This window comes from Phacochoerus africanus, chromosome 11 (assembly GCF_016906955.1).
Source record: "Phacochoerus africanus isolate WHEZ1 chromosome 11, ROS_Pafr_v1, whole genome shotgun sequence".
NCBI classification, from domain to species: Eukaryota; Metazoa; Chordata; class Mammalia; order Artiodactyla; family Suidae; genus Phacochoerus; species Phacochoerus africanus.
This window is the reverse complement of record NC_062554.1, coordinates 7,135,969-7,155,822: the sequence shown is the minus strand read 5'-3', so window position 1 is coordinate 7,155,822 and position 19,854 is coordinate 7,135,969. Positions and strand designations below refer to the sequence as shown.

At 57.6% G+C, this 19,854-nt stretch overlaps 1 protein-coding gene across 9 annotated transcripts; it reads right to left on the bottom strand.

Moving 5' to 3' along the window:
- P2RY6 (pyrimidinergic receptor P2Y6) lies at positions 1 to 19,846 on the bottom strand. Of its 9 annotated transcripts, none has more exons than XM_047753179.1 (5): positions 15,990 to 16,051; positions 8,936 to 9,063; positions 3,102 to 3,408; positions 2,448 to 2,509; positions 1 to 1,298 (listed from the first exon to the last, which is right to left on the bottom strand). In XM_047753179.1, the coding sequence occupies exon 5, from the start codon at positions 1,262 to 1,264 to the stop codon at positions 272 to 274; it is 993 nt and encodes a 330-aa protein (XP_047609135.1). In that variant the 5' UTR covers positions 1,265 to 1,298; positions 2,448 to 2,509; positions 3,102 to 3,408; positions 8,936 to 9,063; positions 15,990 to 16,051; the 3' UTR covers positions 1 to 271. The 9 variants fall into 9 exon arrangements, with proteins under 9 accessions (XP_047609135.1, XP_047609137.1, XP_047609132.1 ...); XM_047753181.1 differs by having other exon boundaries at positions 2,448 to 3,166; positions 3,261 to 3,408; XM_047753176.1 differs by lacking the exon at positions 3,102 to 3,408 and adding an exon at positions 9,630 to 9,763 and having other exon boundaries at positions 15,990 to 16,042.
- Positions 19,847 to 19,854: the final 8 nt, after the last annotated feature.

Below are 19,854 nucleotides of genomic sequence, written 5' to 3'. Positions count from 1 at the left end.
TTACGGTGTTTGTCACACTATATTTGTGTGAGCAGCTTTGCCCCGACTCTCCATGGCTTCCTGGGACCTTCTGGAGAGTTAGGCCCAGGCCTGACTTTCCCTGTACCCACAGGGCCTGCTCCAGAGAAAAGGCTTAATAAATAGCTGAAATGTGGGGGGCCGTGGGGACCTCACTCCCTGCCCAGCTGAGGGTCGCCGGGGCTTCCGGTGCCCAGGCCACAGGGGCAACCACAGTGGCTGCTCCAGCCTCAGGTGTCCCGCACCAGTGGACTCAGCGACCCTGTCGCTGCCACTTGGCTGTGAGTTTCTGGAGCAGCTCTTGCGGCCGCTGGCGGAACTTCTTCTGGGTGAAGTAGAAGAGGATGGGGTCCAAGACGCTGTTGGCACTGGCGAAGGGCCGAGTGCCCTTGTAGGCGGCCGCGAAGGCCTCCAGCACCGGGCAGGGGACGCCGGGCGTGGAGCGCACCGCCAGGTAGGCCGTCTTGGTAATGTGGAAAGGCAGGAAGCTGATGGCGAAGGCCGCTGCCACCACCACAGCCATGCGGGCCGCCTTGCCACGCCGCTCCTGGGCCACAGGCCCTGCTGGGCCATCCCGGCGGCATAGACGGCGGGCCAGGCGGCAGTAGCAGGCCAGCAGGGCGCCAAAGGGCAGCAGGAAGCCAATGACCGTGAGGGCCATGCCATAGGGCATGTAGTGGGTGGCAAGGCTGGGTGGGCTCAGGTCGTAGCAGACGGTGCGGTTTCGCTGGATGCCTGTGGCAGCAAAGTGGGCTGTGGGCAGGCACTGGGTTGTCACGGCCAGCCACACAGCCCCGCACACTAGCCAGGCGGCCCGGCGGCCCCCGCGCTTGTGCCAAGGGGCCAGCGGGTGGCAGATGCCCAGGTAGCGCTGGAAGCTGATGCAGGTAAGAAAAAGGATGCTTCCGTGTAGGTTGGCGTAGAACAGGAAGCGGACCAGGCGGCAGGCGAGGTCTCCGAAGGGCCAGTAGTCACCCCGGGCATAGTTGTAGATGAGCAGGGGCAGGGAGCAGGTGTACAGCAGGTCAGCCAGGGCCAAGTTCAGGGTGTACACAGCCGTGCGGGTCAGGGCCCGGCGGGACGTGCATATCTGGGCGATGACGCAGGCGTTCAGGGGCAGCCCAGCCGCCAGCACCACCGAGTACACAGGTGGCAAGAGCAGCCGCTTGAAGTTCTCCTGGTAGACGCAAGTGGTGGGCGGGAAGCTCAGGGCCCGGCCTGTGCCGTTGTCCCACGCCATGGCCATGGCTGTTCCGCCGGGCCTCCTACATCCAGAGGGGCTGGAAGCAACACACAGCCTGTCAGTCCGTGACCACACGCACTGTCCCTCCCTGGGCCTGCATCTCCCCACCTGAGCCATCTCTGATGCGAGCTGTTCCCTGGAAGCCCCCCCACAGACCCCACTTTTAAGGTGACCTGGAATACAAAAAATCTCAAGCTCGGGAGAAACCCAATTCACCTTTTTTGTTTGTTTTTTAGGGCCGCATCTGTGACATATGGAGGTTCCCAGGCTAGGGGTCGAATTGGAGCTGTAGCTGCTGGCCTCCACCACAGTCACAGAAACAGGGGATCCGAGCCGCATCTGTGACCTACGCCACAGCTCAGGGCAATGCTGGATCCTTAACACACTGAGCGAGGCCAGGGTTCGAACCTGCGTCCTTACGGATACTAGTCAGATTTGTTCCTACCGAGCCATGACCAGAACTCCCCAATTCACTTTCTAATATTCATTTCCCACCAACCTGCTGGTGAATTTCTATTCATCTTTCAAAACCCCAGCTAAATATCTCTTCTGTAAGTGGAGATTGACAGACTTTGGTTTGAAGCCCAATTCTTTTTTTTTTTGCTTTTTAGAGCCGCACCTGTGGCATATGGAGGTTCCCAGGCTAGGGGTCAGTTGGAGCTACAGCTGCTGGCCTATGCCACAGCCACAGCCACACAGGATCCGAGCCACGTCTGCAACCTACACCACATCTCATGGCAACACCAGATCCTTAACCTACTGAGCGAGGCCAGGGATCGAACTTGCAACCTCATGGTTCCTAGTCAGATGTGTTTCCGCTGCACCAGGACAGGAACTCCTGAATCCTAATTCTGCTACTTACTGGCTCTGGGACCTTGGGGAGTGATGCGATATACCTTATCTGAGTCTCAGTTTTTCCCATCTGCAAAATGGGGGCATGATGCACCCACCTGTCAGGATGTCATGTGGTCAGAGGCTTCCCCGGAGTTCGGAGACTATGGTAGTGGGGGGCCTGTCTGCCTATCTCTTCCCCACAGATCAGGAAGCTCCCGGGGAGAAGCGCCAGATCTGGTTCCTCTCTGTGTCCAAGAGCCCAACCTGGGGCCCACGGCAGGGAAGGCCCTGGTAACTTACTTAACTAACATGAGCAGAATGTCCACACTTCTGAGCTAAGGACAGTGCCTACCTCTTCAGCCTGGACTCCGCCTTCCAAAGCCATGGTCCTTCTTTTGGGAGCAGTCTTCTTATCTGTAAAATGGGGGAAGGAGGTGATACAGGAGTTCCCTCAGCCTCCTTCCCCTGGACAAAGGGGATCTAGCAAAGCCCCTGGGGCCACAGTGCCCCCTGGTGGCCAGAGTGAGAACAGCTCCCCCCAAGTCAAACGGCTGCAGGATGAGTGTCTCCAGCTCCTTTACAAAGAGGGAAATCCAGGCACAGTGAGGGCACGGACTGCTCAGTCTTAGTGAGCTGGAAGCAGATTCAGAACCAGAACCCGACTGCCTGATTCAGAAGAGGGAACTTAGTGTGACCCATGGGGACGGAAAGTAGAGATTAAAAACCCAGCTTCAGAGCTAGGCAGGCTTGGCTCAAATCCTGGCTCCCCTGCTTCTATGCTGTTCTGCCTAGGGGATGTCGCTTGCCTTTTCTGGGCCTATGGCCTTACCAGTAAACCTGTCACAGACCCGATATACAGTAGGTGCTTAATAAATGCCATGCCATGCCATTGGACCCTGTACCTTGCCCCTCTACTCACCCCTTCCGGCTGGGTTTTGGAGAAGCCAGCAGCACAAATGCTTTAAGAGGCTCCCTGGTGGGATAAGTGGGACTTGTGGGTACCTACCTCTCAAGTGGCATTTCCATATTTGCTGGTGTCCAGAGAGAACCCACAGCTTAAGTCCAACAATCCTGTAAGGGAAAGCCTTTGGGATAGCGAATCAAATCGCCCCCTCTCCCTATTTTACAGACGGGAGAAACTGAGGCCCAGAAAGAAAACGAATACCTGCAAAGGCACTCAGAGCGAGGAGATAGAGGGTTGAGGCCAAGATACAGGTTCTGGTCCAGATGCCCAGGTTCGAATCCCAGCTCTGCCACGTGTGAGCTGTGTAGCCTTAGGCTCATTACTCAATCTCTGTGCTCCGCTTCCTCATCTATAAAATGAGGTGACATAGTGCCTGCCTCTTAGGGTTGTTGTGAGGATCAGCGCCTGGCACAGGGCAAGTGCGAACATTCCTCTTAAATGTGAACATTCCTCTTAAATAAAGTTATGGGATTTTAAAGTTATATTAGAGCAAAACACAGCTCCTCAAACTAATTTCTCCCAGCTTAAATTTTGATTCTGATGAAAACACTTTACCTAGATTCGGGGCAACTGCAAAATGAGAATGATTGGGTTTCTCTAGCCTCTATCCACACACCACATCACCTGTAATTATCAAAGACTCTTTGTGGGGCTACAGCCCATGTGCTCAGAGTACTGGGCATACAGCTAGCCGGTTAGGCATGAGAGGGGGGCCAGAGGAGGAGCTTGCTGGTCCCCCCACTGTCACCCAGAAGCGGAGATTGGTGGAGGCAAGAGAAAGTTCATTCATTCATCTCTTCATTCATTTGCTCAGGTCTTTTTTTTTTTTTTTGCTTTTTAGAGCTGCACCCGCAGCATTGGAAGTTCCCAGGTTAGGGGTCCAGTCAGAGCCACAGCTGTCAGCCTACACCACAGCCACAGCAATGTGGGATCCAAGCTGTGTCTGTGACCTACATCACAGCTCAAGGCAACACCAGATCCTTAACCCACTGAGCGAGGCCAGGGATCAAACCGGCAACCTCCTGGTTCCTAGTCAGATTCCTTTCTGCTGGGCCACAGCGGGAACTCCTCATCCTTTTTTTTTTTTCCCCATTTTTTTCTTTCTTCTTCTTCTTTTTTTTTTCCAGAGCCACACCTGCAGCATACGGAAGTTCCCAGGCTAGGGGTTGAATCAGAGCTGCAGCTGCTGGCCTATACCACAGCCACAGGATCACCAGATCCAAACCGCATCTGTGACCTACACTGCAGCTTGTGACAATGTTGCATCCTTAACCCACTGAGCCAGGCCCGGGATTGAACCTGCATCCTTGTGGATACTAGTCAAGTTCTTAACCTGCTGAGCCCCAGCAGAAACTCCCCCGGCCATGCTTTCATTCATGCACTGGCTCTCCTGTTTTCAGATGCTAGACAATTTAATGGCTACTCACTGTCTGCTGAATGCATGGGCACAGTGTATGCAGATGGGGGTGTAGACAGATACACAAATATTCACACACGTACATGTGTCCATATACATACGCTAGTCTGAGGGGGCCGGCTGGTGTGAGGAGGAGGATGAAGGAGCAAGTTCAAGGTGACTGAGGAGGACTTCCATGGGGGGAGAGGGGAGTGAGGCACCCTGGGGTGTCGCCAGGTGGGGAGAAGGGGGCCAGAGAGGAGAGCAACCTCAAGGCAGAGGCAGGGAGGTGAATGGTGGGAGGGGAAGCAGATGGAAGGAAGCAAGCTGTGCCCTTGAACTCTCCTCGGGGGTCTGCTCCCCGCCCCTCACCATCCTCCGGTGACTGAGTCTCCCAGTGTCTGCCGCCTCCTACGCCCTCGTGAGCCTGGTCTTCTCGGAAGGAGGCAGGGACTGCTCAAGAGGATCAGGCCAGCCTTCGCGTCTGCGCCAGGAAAAGCAGGCCTGGCTATGGCCCTGGCTTCTGGATCCATGCTGCCTTCTGAGGACCTAGGAGGGGTGAGCTGGCCTCCCACCTCCAGGCTACCGCTGGTTCCCAGGAAGGGCTTGTGTGGTCCCTGCCTCCAGGCGGCAGCTGACATTGGCTTCCTGGAGCTCTCACATCGGTCACTCACTCTTTTTTTTTTTGTTTTTTTTGTCTTTTCTAGGGTTGCACCTGGGGCATATGGAGGTTCCCAGGCCAGGGGTGGAATCGGAGCTCCAGCTGCCAGCCTGCACCATAGCCACAGCAACACCGGATCCGAGCCACGTCTGTGACCTACACCATAGCTCATAGCAACGCCAGATCCTTAACCCACTGAGCGAGGCCAGGGATTGAACCTGCAGCCTCATGGTTCCTAGTCGGATTCATTCACCACTGAGCCACAACAGAACTCCTGTCACTCACTCTTGAGCCCTGTGCCCCGGACCAGCTCAGACCCCAGCTTCTTTCTGGGCCCCAGATGCTCTGCCTGTGGTTGGCGGTGGGGCCCCTCTGGCAGGTGTTCTGACCACATCGTCTCCGTATCCCTCTGCCCTTTGAAGAAAAGCTCAAACTCTTGTCCTGACTTTCAAGCTCCCTGCCAAGCCCCCCAGCCTCATCTGAAATAGCCCAGGTCCCTCCGCTCTGCCCTCCTCTCTTGCCCCACTGTTCCCAAGACACAGACAGGGAGGGCCACACAGCCATTCCCAGCCAGAGACCCAGGCTTCCTCGCCAGCCCCCGTCTTGGCAATTCCCTTCAGCCAAGGTGCCGCCCAACCCACCTCTTTTCCTCTGAACCCTAGGTGTCCATCAAGCTCTAGGTCCAGTCTTACTGCTTCCTTCTCTGATCCCTTAGTTGGGTGGGATCCCTTCCTCTCCACCCGCCCCCCCAATTCTGTGGACCTCTGTTGGGTCAGCGCCGGGCCCAGCCCGCCTGCCCCTCCCCACAGCCCCCGAGTCACACCAACACTCACAGGCAGCCTTCCTGTCCCCGGAGCACCTTGGTGGCCCCAAGTGGGATGGGTCAAGGGGGGAGGCCAGACACGAGGCTCTCGCGCTTCTGCTCTCACCAGGACTGGGGCACCTCTGAGCGAGCAGCGCCCTTTGTTTCCTGGCAGGGCTGCCTCTGCCTGAAATAGCCCCTGCGGGGGCCACCCCTCCCTGCCACCCCCCACACCAGAGCCTGACGGAAACTGAATCTGAGGAGCACGGAGGCGGAGAAAAGGTCTCCTTCCTGGAACCCTCCCCACCCCAGCAGAGGAAAGAGGATGATGAGGGGCAGAGAGGGAGGTGGCGGCGGCCCCGGGGCTGCGGGTCTGAGGCCAGCGCCGCAGACCCAGCAGCCTGCTTCGTCCCCAGCCCTCTCTCCGTCTTCTCATCTGGCAAATGGGTAGCTGGGTGATTACACCTCAAAAGCTGTAACCCCAGCGCCATCTCCCCGTGCCCCCTCCCTGCAGCCCCCCCTTTCTTCATTCACTCAGGGCTCTTTCTTGCCTCTGGGGGGCAGTCCTCGGCCCTCGACGGCGCTCCCTTGTTCGCTCCCTCCTTCCCTCGCCTCCTCTTCGCCGCCAGCAAGTATTGAGCAGCGACTCTATGCCATCAGAGCCTCCCACGTGCCCCTGCAGTCACTGCCCCTCCCAGAGCTCCCTGGGAGGGAGGGGTGGGCTGTGGGGACCCAGAGGTGATGCCCCGGCAACTCGGCCACGTGTGACCCTCCCTGCCCGTGCCAAGCCCTCCCCAGTCCCCCAGGCCCCCCTCACCACTGGACCAGGACGCTGAGCTGCCAGGACAATGGAGGAAGAGCTGTGGCTCCTTGCTGTCCTGAGGAGGCCGGCCCCAGTGGTGGGGACAGTGTTCAGGGGGCCACCTGGAGGAGGTGGGCTTTCATTTGGAGCAGCTGAGGGGACTGTGCGGTGGGGACAGAATGATGCAGGGAAAAATATCACTGGCCAGGGAGTGAGAGGCCCAGGTTCTTGTTCCACCCTGGCGCCTCCTCCCCGTGTGACTCCCTCTTGGAGCCTCCTCGGTACAGTGCAGTCCTGCTGGCCACCCGCAGGTGGGTGGCCTAGCAAAGGGAGAGAGGACCCGCTCTCTACCCTGTCAGGGATAAGCACAGACCTCACCCGCAAACCCATTTTACAGGCAGGCGGTTGAGGAACTGAGGTGGGACCGAAAGTTTACGCCAAACGGAGAAAACCCAGACTGGAACTGCCGGTAAACGCTCGGTCAGCTGTGTCGGACTGACCACCTACTGCTTATTCAAGTCTGTGCTAGGAGGTCACTTGTGCCAGCGGAGAGCCTGGACCTCCGGGCCTGATGTGATCTGGCCCGGGCTCGGGAGGGCAAGGAGGCCTGGCCTTCAGCCCAGCAGCCGGCCCTCCGCTTGACTCCCAGGATGACTCCTGGGGTCCCCCTCCACCAGCGTGTCTGTCTCAAGAATGGGAGGAGCTCCGAGGGCTTCCTGAAGGTGTCAGCCCCAGGGCAGGGCCTGGGTCTCAGTTCCTGCCACGTGGGTGGAGCCCGGGAGGGACAGCTCGGGTGACAGGGATCCTGGGGGCATCTGGGAGGTAGGCACCGGAAGGGCTCCCAGAGAAGGCACATGGGCTGCTGGGCGGGGGGGAAGGTGTCCCCGCTGCAGTGCCAGGATGCAAGTTTGATCCCTGGCCTGGCACAGTGGGTTAAAGGATCCGGCTTTGCCGCAACTGTGGCATGGGTCACATCTGTGGCTCGGATCTGACCCCTGGCCCGGGGAACTCCATGTGCTGTGGGACGGCCAAAAAAGGAAAAACAAAATCAAGTGACATGAAATAAAATAAAAGGCTGCGGGAACTTGGACACATAAAAAGCATGAAGAGGGCAGGCCAGGCCCGGGCATGGAGGCAGGGGACGAGTCTACCTTGAGCGAGAAATGAAGAGCAAGTGTCGCCGCCAGAGCGTGGTGAGTTGTGCGAAGAGGGGCTCAGATGGGAAGCCCGAGGGGATGGGCCTCAAAACCCCAAGCAGAGCCCAGGGGCCACTGCTCTACTCCCAAGCCTGCCGGGGCCCCCGGCCGCCAGCCTGCCCCCGCCCCAGGCTTTCCGGGGGCCTTTCCCGGGCTGCCTCCTCTGCCTGGGACACTTCCACGCACCTTCTCTGAATAGCTGCACTGTTCGTGTGGTTTTCTCATCTGTAAGACGAGAGGGATCACTGGTGCGGACACAGGCTGCTGTCAAAACTAAACGAAACCATGTGTGTGGGCCGCCCTTGCAGCCAGCGTTTGTCAGGGCAGTGAATCAATTCCAGGCCCTGCCCTGGGCTCCCTCGGGTCACCCTAGTGTCCAGTGGTTTCAGGTCTTCAGCACCAGGTGACACTGATTTCTCAACCACCCACCCCGTGTCACATGTTTCACCTGCAGTTCTGGGCAGGCAGTCGTGGGGTGATACTTTGCGTGGTACCCATAAAGGAACTAAGGCTCAGGAAGGCTAGTGAGTGTCCTGAGGTGTCCCAGTCTGGGGGCACTTCAACAAGATCTTTCTCACTCTACACTCCCTTTTCCACTGTTCCCCAAAGTCCCTGCTCCCCTGCTCCCCACTCCAGAGGATTCCGCCAGGAATGTCTTTCCTGCAATAAGGGCCTTTGGCCAGGAGATGGCGCCAGGAGACTGCCCGGGGCAGCAGGGGGGGTGGGGGCGGGGGCAACTGATGAGGGCTGAGGGTAGGTCAATACAAAGAGGAGGCCTCCCCTGCAGGGCTGGCACTGAGCAAGCTCAGAGCTGGGTTCCCAACCTCAGGTCCTCCAGACCCAGTTCCCAGCCTTTCTCCCACTTAGGCCCAGATGAAATCAAGCCTTGTTCTCAGATCCCACATCCGGTCGATACGGCTCTCAGGAGCCACCGGGGACCCTGGCAGGGCGCAGGCCTAGTGTGGAGTCTGTCCGGCTGCCAGGGAGCATTTCCCTGACACCAGGCGTTCAGCACCCACCTCCACTCCAGGTGCACCATCGGGAGGAACACTGACGCCCCTCACCCCGCAAGGGGTCAACCTCTGCTGGTTTCCGTTTTCAATTCCGGTTTTCAATTCAGGCAACAAGGCACGGGGTTGGTTTGCGCCTGCAGCAGAAGGATTCCATTTAGATGGAAGGAAGAGCTGACCGGGGCCGAAGCTCCGTGGGCTGCTCGGATCCTATGGTCTCAGGATACCCATGACTCTGCAGCCTCTTCCCATCCCGAACCCGTCCCCAAGGCCCTCGTATCTGGAAGGGATGAGGAGGCCTGACAGCCAGAGGTAGGAGCTGGAAGCCTGAGTCACCGTCTGCCAGCCAGCCAGGAACCAGTTCAGACCAGGCTGGATGTGGGAAAAGGCCTCCTAACCTTGGCCTGCCTGCCTTCTGGGAAACACAGCCTGGAAACCCCCCCGTCGGCCCCTGGCCTCCGAGCTTAGTACCAAGGGCACAGGATGACAGAGATCGAGACCTGGCTTCCTTCCCCTGAGGAGTCAGACAGCCTACGATTCATCACCAACTTGCTGTGTGACCCAGGGGGAGCCACCTACCCTCTCTGAGCCTGAATCTCCACCTGAAAAATGGCTTGATGCCCGAGGCCAGGGCCTGCCTGGCACCCAGAAAACTGAGGGCCGAGGGCAGAGCCACCCCCTCCTGGAGGAGTTTTGGTTTCACCTGTGGTATCCGGCTGGCCACACAAGCAGACAAACTTGGCAGAAGGAGGGCACAGGGAGGGAGGGAATCTGATTTCTCTTCTCTTTTTCCACTTCCCCTTCTCACCTCCTGCTCGATGGGAATTAAAGCTGGAACTGAAACAATCCATTTTGAGCGCAAGGAAGGGGAAGCTGCAGCTTCAGGGAATGTGGGGGTTGAGGCTGCTCCCCTCAGTTTTTCTCTGGCCTCTAGAGGTTGGGCACAGAGGACACCTGCATCTCCTGCGGCTCTGCTCTGCCCCAGGCCCCAGCTGCCCATCAGGGAGCTCGTGTTCTCCCACCCCAGTCGGGGCAGATGTTGTCAACGTGCCAAAGTGCTTCCCAGGCTGCCTCTCATTCACTCTTCACAGCGACCGCCCCACCTTGCAGGAGCGGAAGCTGAGGCCTGGCAAAGCAAGCAAGAGGGTCTCTCTTGGGCACACATACGACGAGGTCTCAGATCAGTGCGACCTGGTGGGCAGAGGGCTGAGAAGTCACAGGGCAGCCTCAGGGTGAGGAAGTGTGGCATGAGCACAGGGGCCCAGAGAGCAGCGGCCACAGGCAGCCCTGCCAGCAGAGGGACAGTTCACAGCGGCCGGCTTCCCAAGTCCAAGGCCCTGGGGCTGTAGCACCTCCTGCCCAGGGCCCTGGGAGATCCCAGACCTTCCAATAAACCCCTGTCCCTGGAGCTGGTATGAGGGGGTCTCTGCTCCTGGCCTGGACCCCCAGGCTGCCCCTATGGAGACATGCCACTTGGAGTCCCTTTCCAGAAAGAACCCGCTGCTTAGCTGCAAGGAGTGCAGTTGGCTGACGGCCTCCTCTGGTGCCTTCAAGACCCGCCCCTCCTCCCAGATAACCAGGCTCCCATCCACGGGGGAAGAGATGGCCCCGGTCCAGCTGCTGGCCTGTCTCACAGGCCATCATTGTTCTGTTCCTCTGTACTTTCTCCCACCCAATTCCCGGATCCTTCTCATAATGACGGCCTCCCCTCCTTCCTCTCCTGGAGTCTTGAGGATCCAGGAGTGGTGGGCCTGTGACCCAGGCCTGCCAATGAGACAAGAATGGGCGCCTCAGGCCCTGAACCAGCTTGGGATCGGGTGGGTGACCGTCACTGGGTGTCTCAGATTCTGGAGCTTTTGCTGGAACATTGAGCCTGGAGCTGCTGGAGGCAGGGGAATATGTGCCAGGCACTGTCCTATGGTTAAAGACACTACCACCAGGGAGGAGAGTGTCCAAATAAAGCCAAAGGATGGCAGAGTTGAGAGGTGGGAACACGTAAGTCCCTGAGAACACCCTTGAGAGCCTGGATCCAGCTATACCTGAAGCTTTACTTTTCACTGGATTTTTTGAAGGCACGAGCTGATAAATTCCCTTTTGGCCTCAGTCTCTTTGACCTAGAACTGCCACTTAAAATCAGGAGTCCTGTCTATAGTTCTGCACACCCGTGCCTCCCTCTCCTCTTTCAACAGCCTTCGTGACCACCTTTGACCCCTCATATACCTGCGGAGGAAGCTAGAACTGGCTATGTACATGGAGGCCACCAGCAGAGGGGCAGGCAGGATGGAGGGACTGTCAGGTCAAGCCTAGCCTTCGTGGGGGCAACAGGAGGAGCCCCCCTCCATTCATTTTCCATGAAGAAAGCTCCTCTTCCATCAGCTTCCAAAGTAATCGCTGTGCCATCTCAGTAGCTCCTGAGAAGGAAACTAGAAATCTCGAATCCAGGCTCTAGTCCTAGATGCATCACCCACTTGCGGTGTGGTCCTGGGGAGGTGACCTTAGCTCCCCAAGCCCCACTTTCCCGAACATCGTCACTGCTGCAGTTTCTCGGTTACTCAGCAGGTGCTAACCCCTGAGCTACGTGCTTTTGAGGCAGAATCTCTTTTGCTCTTACGGCAGCCCCGTATGGTGGGCTGTTTACCCCCATTTTACTAATAAGGAAGGAGGCTTAGAGAAAGCTAGTGACTTTCCCAAGGAGACCCAGTGAGTCGGCAGTGAGCCAGGACTAGGACAGAGATCTGAATAATGACAAAGTCCACACTCAGGAAGAGAGAGAACCGTTCCCTGGGGGAGAATCGAGGCCAGAGAAATCAGGACCTCCCCCAAAGTGACAGTAAATCCACCACTCACACCCTGCCTTTCAGGACCACAGTGGCCTGAGACAGGACAAAGGAATGGGGACTGGGAGTCAGGGCCGAAAAGAACTGCTCAGGGGGCACCGCCAGCCAGACACCTGTCTCTAGCTGTGGGAGGAGTTGGGGACGAGGTCTGCTTTCCCTTTGTGACCTGAGAGGCCAGCACAGGCTCCAGCTCCCAAGAGGCACTGGGAAGTGTTGAATGAATGGACCCAGTTGATAAAGATGAGCCCCAGGGCTCTGTCCTTGGTGCTGCCGGCAAAAGAACAGAACAGAATAGAATAGAATGGGATGGGATGGCATGGGATGGCATAGAATAGAATAGAATTGAATCAAATAGAATCTTTGGCTTGGCTGATGACAGAGAAGACGCGTCTCAGGGGAAGGAAGGTAATGGCTGCAGGCGTAGCACTGCTGAGTCTGCCTGCATTCCTCCAACCCCAGACCCTCAGGAAGGGCAGGCCACCAAGTGCCTGAGTGTTTACCATGAGTTGTGGTCCTACCCATTTCACAGACAGACACGGAGGCCCCAAAGGTAGGCAACTACATCCACAGGCAACGTCTGTGTCCACAGAAAAGTTCAGAGGACCCCTCACCTCCCACAAAAGGCAGCCCTCTGCCTTGGCCCTGCTCTGACCTTCTCCAGCACCTAAGCCAGCCTGGCAGAGACAAGGGACCCAACTGGGCTCCGGAGCCCAGGGGCAATGACAAGGCTCTGAGTCCTGGACCCTCAGGCCCAGAGAGGCCTTAAGAGCATCTGACCCAGAGCTCCCCCGACCCTTCAGGGAAGGAGGCTCCCTGAAGCCTCTCTGACAGGCTTGTCTGGCTCCTGCTCACATACTTCCCATGACGGGAAGGGAGCTCACTCCTCTCCCGGGGTGCGGCATCCCCCCTTGAAAAAAGCTCGTGGAGATGTACACTGTGTCACACCAGGCCCTCAGAGCTGTCCCTGTCACTGCTTCCATCTCCCAGCCTAACCTGCCTCCAGAGCCCCCGAGCCTGGCTGCCCCCAACCCCCCAGGGCACCCTGAAGAGACTGACCCAGGACAGCTCATCAGTGGATCTTCGTTCCACCAGGCAAGCCCAGTGCTCTCGTCCAGGCCCCGGGACCTGCTGGGGGAGCCCATTTCCAAACCCAAGGACAAAACCCTTGGCCTCAGTCCGGCTTCATTTCCTGTCTGGGGCCTCTTCCCCACCTTCGGATGGCAGCCACGTGGAACCAGGGCCTCCTCTGTGGCCAAAACAGTGTGGGAGAGACAGCACTTCGTGGGCATCTGAGAAGTGGCCTGGGGGTAAGAGATCAAAGCTGGGGTATCTCCCGGGCTCAGCACGTGATGTGGGGGTCCCAGAAGGTGGCACAGGGGTCCTGCTGTGGTGCATGGTGTTGTGCGTGAGAAACACAGGACAGACCTCAACCTCCTTCAGGTGGGCTCTCAAATGACATCTTGGCGAGGCCTCCGCACCACTTTAGAGAAAACTGAAAGCTCCCAGCTGCACATGCCCCTCCCATGCCCTTCCTGCTGTACTCGCTTCCTTAGCATGTGCCATCCTTTGCCTTTTTTCCTTCCGTCTTTCTTTCTCTTTCTTTTTTTTTGGAGGGGGGGGGGCTGCTTTTTTTTATACATATGGAAACTTAGCCTTAGATTTTTTTTTTTTTTGTCTTTTTGCCATTTCTAGGGCCGCTTCTGCGGCATATGGAGGTTCCCAGGCTAGGGGTCGAATCGGAGCTGTAGCCACCGGCCTACGCCAGAGCCACAGTAATGCGGGATCCGAGCCGCGTCTGCAACCTACACCACAGCTCACGGCAACGCCGGATCGTTAACCCACTGAGCAAGGGCAGGGACCGAACCCGCAACCTCATGGTTCCTAATCTGATTCGTTAAACACTGCGCCACGATGGAACTCCCTCTTTCTCTTTCTTTGTCTTTCTTTCCTTCCTTCCTTCCTCCCTCCCTCCCTCTCTCCTTCCTTTTTCTTTCTTTCTCTTAGACATCACTAGTTTATTGGTCAGGGGAGAATGTAACATCCTTTAATGTGTTATTTTATTTATTTGCTTATTGTTTGTCTCCTCCTACCAGAACAAACTCCATCAGGGCAGGCGTCTTCATGTTTTATTTACCACTGCATCCCTAGTGGCTAGGATGGTGCCCGACACATAGTAAGTACTCAAGAAGTATGAGTTCTACTCAAGAAGTTGAATGGATGAGTGGATGAATGGATGAATGGATGGATGGATGGATGGATGGGTGGATGGGTGGGCGAGTGAATGGATGGATGGGTGGATGGATGGATGGGTGGGCGAATGGATGGATGAATGGGCAGATGGATGGATGGGCGGATGGACGGGTGGATGGATGGGCGGATGGATGGGTGGGCAGATGGATGAGTGGGCGGATGGGTGGATGGACGGATGGATGGATAGGTGGGCATGCGGATGGGTGGATGAATGGATGGATGGGCAGGCGGATGGGTGGATGAATGGATGAGTGGATGGATGGGCGGATGGATGGATGGGCGGATGGATGGATGGATGGATTTCTAGGGGTAGCTCAAGAACAGAGAGGATACAGGAACAGAAGTCGACTGGGGGGCATAGGGGACTTGGCTTGAGGCTGTGTTTATATCTGAAGCTGCAGCTGGTACTTGCAGTATGTGTTTACTGGGGATTGGATTGGGGGCTTTTAAAGACCTCAGAGCTGCCCGTGGGGCTGCCTCTAACTGCGTGTGCATGTGCGAGTATGAGCTTCAGGCTGCGGGCGGTCCCAGCTGAGCAGGGTGAAGAGGAGAAGTCCTGGAGGGCCTGGGCTGCCAGCCTCTCCCTTCTGCTCTGTCTGAGACCTCTGCCTCACCCACCTCCTACTCTGGTCCCGCTCCACCCTCTCTCCCTGCAGGGCCCCCCAGCCTGCACACCACCTCTCCCTCTGCACTGGGGCCTCTGATTCGGAGGCCTTCAGCTCCCTAGGCCAGCATCTTCCTGGCCCCTCTTTCCTCCTCTGCCAGCCTCACCTCCACCCCAGGACCCCCGATTCCTGAGAACACAGCCCATGCATTTGTATCCTGCATCCCTGATGCCAACAGTCGGCTCTGTCCTGCACTGTGGAGCTGAGTGTGGCTGGAGGATGTGACTCGGCCCAGGGGCCCGAGGTGCCACGAACTGGTCACTAGCCCGCTTAGCCAGGCTCCCAAACTTTGCCTGTCCTGGAGCAGCCTCTTTGCTTCTCGTCCACGGCTTTGCCCCACCTTGTCAGCCCTGTCCTCAGCCCCGACAGCCCTCCACTCCTCCTTCCGAGCAAAGGAAGGCCTGTTGGAGGGGCTCCTGCAATTTCCCAGCCACCTCTCTCCTCATTCCTCCCGGGCCCCGGGCCCCCTCCTCCTGTGCGACCCCCAGCCCTGATCCCACCCCCTGCCTCTCCTTCCCCTCAGCCCGTGACATTCCACCCTCATCTCTCCTCTTAGCAACACCTCTTCCTTGACCCTGCGTCTCTCCTGCTGTGCTTCTCTGTCCCTTTACAATCAAGCTTCTAGAACAGTCCTTGCTGCTCTACCTCTACTTCCCCCTCCCTGCCTCCCTTCCTCACACCCCTACCATCAGGCCCAGGGCGGGGCAGAGCAGGGAGTCTTTGGGCCCAGCCCAGGGAAGGGGGGGGGGCACCATCTTTTTGGGCGAGGCTGGTGGGATGGGGCTGTGGGAGCCAGGGACCACTGCACTCCATCAGTCTCAAAAATGACCTTGATGCAACCAGCTTTGGGGAAAAAACAGGCCACTTCCAGGTGACTTCTGTTGGGTGTATCTTCCCCCCACCCCCCGAGGCTGGTGCTGGGCTGGGGGAGAGAAGCTTCTGTGGCTTCCAGGAAACAGCCTGGACTCTGCTGGGAATTTGGGGTGCGGCTTGGGGTGGGCATGGCACATTCAGGAGGTCTATTTAGGTGAGAACTGCGGGATTCTGGGGAGGGGGTAGGTGAGGGCACCGATACCTCTGCAGAGCTCTCGATGTCGGTTTGATAACATAGCAAGGACGCACTGCCGATCATGGGGTAGGTCAGGGCGAGGGGCCCGAAGCTCCCAGCATCTCCCCATGTCATACGAACTATGAGGAGCCACCTCAGAATGGGATTCTCCTCAAAGCTCCCTGGAAAGCCCAGAATTCTTCAAGCCCCATTCATTCTAACCCTCCCCTCAGTCCCATACACTCTCCCCAACCCACCCCTACCTCTGGGTGAGGGCCAGGTCCGTTAGAGCCAAAGGTCCATTCCTGGCATCCATACCCCTCTGCCACATCAGCATTTCCTCCGCGGAGCATGGTTTCTGTCCGAGCTCCGCAGCTTATGGACAGTGCCTTGTACCTCTCTGAGCCTCCGTGTCCTTAATAATAAAATAGAGATAACAACGCCCATCTCACAGCACTGTCGGGGCTTAATGCAGTAATGGGGCTAGAATACGCAGCCCAGTATCTGGTGCAAGTAGCTACTCCCCAGGGGGGCTTCTATGAGTGCATATAGGTTTATCACAGACCAGATGAGAAACGGCCTCATTTGCAGCCTTGCTTATTTACTCATTTGCTCCCTCCCTCATTCATTCATTCGACGTGCATTTGCAGGAAGCCTTACAACGTCCAGGACTTCATTGGGTTCTGGTCCCTGTCCTGGAGGAGCCCAGCTAGTGGGAAAGACAGATGGAGAGGTCTCTGAGAAGACAGAGGAGGTCCCTATCCCTGCCTGGGGTATCAAGGAAGGCTCTTTTTTTTGCCTTTTCTAGGGCTGCACCCGCGGCATATGGAGGTTCCCAGGCTAGGGGTCGAATTGGAGCTGTAGCCGCCAGCCTACACCAGCCACAGCAACGTGGGATCCGAGCCGCGTTTGTGGCCTACACCACAGCTCATGGCAATGCCATATCCTTAACCCACTGAGCAAGGCCAGGGATCGAACCCACAACCTCATGGTTCCCAGTCGGATTCGTTAACCACTGCGCCACGACGGGAACTCCTGAAGGAGGTGGTTTTTTTGGTGGACTGTGGACAGGAGGGGAAGGGTGTTCTCGACAGAGAGGCCTGCTGGAGACACGCGGGCACAAGCATCCGCAAGTGTTTGTGTTGCAGGAGCCGAGGCTGAGAGGTCCTCAGAGCCAGGTCCCCACAGCCCTCACTCAAATGCCAGACTATAAATTCGGCTTCTAAGTGGTGGGCGTGGCCAAGGAGCCCTCGATGGCTTGTAAAGCTGGGCAGAGGGGTGATCAGATTTGAGATTTAGGAGGTTCCAGGCGCTGCTGGGTGGAGGATGGATTGGATGTGATTAGAGTCCAGGTCAGAGTCAACAGCCTGCAGTGGCCGGAACAGGGAGGCAGCAGGGCCAGCTGGTGGGAGGGCCAGTCAGGGCCTTGAGTGCCTGGCTCACAGCAGCCTCTTCTGCACACCCTCCAAGAGCCTTGACAGCCCTGCGCTGCAAAGTCAGATCGGAGGGTCGGGTTCTCAGAGATGCCCTGTTCCAGTCTTCAGAACATGGGCGACTCTGAGGCCCACGGCAGGGAACAGAGGGTCTCCAGCCCTGCAGGGCCCCTGGGGGGGCTTCTGCCCCCGAACCTGTTCCCAAGCCTGCTGCCCATCTGGGTCTCCTCTGCTGGGGAAGCCAAGCTGTGCCTTTGGGAAATGAATGGGACTTGGAGGCGTCTGGAAGGATGCCAGGTTCTGGCGGCCGCCCAGCCCTTCTGTCTCCGGGCGGGGGGGTGGGGGGGGGGGGCTTAGAGCTTCCGGGTCCTCCTCTTTCACATCCGGGTCCTCCTCTTTCACATCCGGGTCCTCCTCCCCTCTTTCGCATCCTTTTGGCCGCTCAGGAAACTGAGGCCCAGAGAAGGAAGGCCTCGCCCCCTGGGATACACACAGCTCTCTGGGCCTCGGCCTGGGGATGGATGTCAGGTGTGGGGACAGAAGACTTGGGTCCTGGTCCGGGCCTGCTGCTGGGCGGCTGGACTCACGGTTCCGGAGGACACTCAGCGTATGAGGGCACACTTCCCTGCCACGCCAGCCCCTGCACGCCTGGCCGAGAGGACAAAATGGGAAGGAACCATCCTCCCAGGAACCAAGGGCTGGGCTGGGCTGTTCCCTTCTTTGGTGGAGGAGCCCCGGCAGGTCCACTCTGCCCAAGGGAACAAGTGATCTCATCAGCAGGGCTCAGCCAGGCCGTGCCTCAGCCCAGAGGCTCTCCAGGGTGGGGTTGATGAGGAGGCCCAGCGCTCATCGCCGGGCCCTGCAGACGTGACCAAGCCCCCGAGGGTCTCGCCTTGTGCTTGTCCTGGGCCCCAGCCGGGGCGGGGGCGGGAGGTGCGCTGTGGGGAGGGTATGGGACCGCATGGGAGAGACGGACGCGACCTGGTTCGAGGTCAATGCCAAGGGACTGCTACCCTCCGATCTCACTGGAGAGGCCCGGGGTGGGGGTGGGGGAGGCAGGGCCCATTCGTGGCCATTTGGTGGGAAAACGGAGGCCCCACTTGAAATCCATCACCAGGCCCTGGCGTTTTTCCCTCTCTGCATCTGTCGGACAGCCCCTCCTCTCCCCCTGCGGTCCCTGCCTCTACCCAGTCAGCGGGCATCTCCGGCTCTGCCCCCACCTCCCCGGCCAATCCATCCCCTTGCCGCAGCTAGAGAGGTCCTTGCTCAGCAGAAACCTAACCTCGCCACTCCCGCCTAAGCATGTATGGCTTCCCAGTTCCTAGATGAGGGCGAGCCCGGCCGCCTGACCTCCCTGTCCTCCTCACCCACACTCCGGCCCCTGGCACACAGCCCACAGGGCCAGTGTGTGCTCCCTGGAGGCCCAGCCAGGGCTGTTTCTGTTCCCAGCTCGCCCTCTCCCCACACTGCAGCTGGCAGGCTCCCGCTGTGAGCCAGCGACACAGGAGACCCAGGCCCTGCCCTGAGGAGTGCAGCACAGACGGAGGCAGATGTCCTGCTCCAGGGCCCAGGAGCCCAGGCGGGGTGGGATGGTCTTGCAGGAAGGGGAGGCTCGGCGGAGGAGGCAGCAGCAAAACCGCCAGGTGCACACAGAGGCCAAGGGTGTTTCAGGCAGAGAAAATGCACGGCAGAGGCTGGAGGAGGCAAGCGGCAGGACAGCGACCACAGCGGGAGTGGCCAGTGTGCCAGCAATGTGGTCAGAAAAGAGGCTCAAGGTAATAATAACAACAATACAAGCTAGGCACATGAAAAGATGCTCAACATCTCTAATTATTAGAGAAATGCCAATCAAAACTGCAATGAGGTCCCCCCTCACACTGGTCAGAATGAGCATCCACAAACAGCAAATACTGGCGAGGGTGTGGAGAAAAGGGAACCCTCCTACACTGTTGGTGGGAATGTAAATTGGTACAACCACTATGGAAAACAGTAGGGAGGTTCCTCAGAAAATGCAGTATAGAACCACCATATGATCCAGCAATCCCACTCCTGGACACATAGCCAGACAAAGCTCTAATTCAAAAAGATACATGCACTCACATGTTCATTGCAGCACTATTCACAATAGCCAAGACATGGAAACAACCTAAATGTCCATCAGTAGATGAATGGATTAAGAAAATGTGGTAGAGGAGGTCCTGCTGTGGTGCCACAGGAGTAACAGCTTCTCTGCAGTGCCAAGACACAGGTTCCATCCCTGCTCGGCACAGTGGGTTAAAGGATCTAGTGCTGCCGCAGCTGTGTGTGGGCCACAGCTGCAGCTGGGATCTAACCCCTGGCCCAGGGCACCCGAAAAAGAAAAAAAAAAAAAGAAAGAAGTGGAACATATACAACAGAATACTACTCAGCCATCAAAAAGAATGGAATAATGCCATTAGCAGCCACATAGATGCAACTAGAGATTCTCATACTAAGTGAAGTTAGTCAGAAATAGACAAATACCACATGATATCACTTACATGGGGAATCTCAAATATGGCACAAATGAATCTATCTGCAAAATGGAAATAGATAAAGAGAAGAGACTCGTGGTTGCCAAGGGGGAGGGAAGAGGGAGTGGGATGGATGGGGAGTTTAGGGTTGGTAGATGTAAACTATTACCTTTAGGATGGATGAGCAATGAGGTCCTACTGTC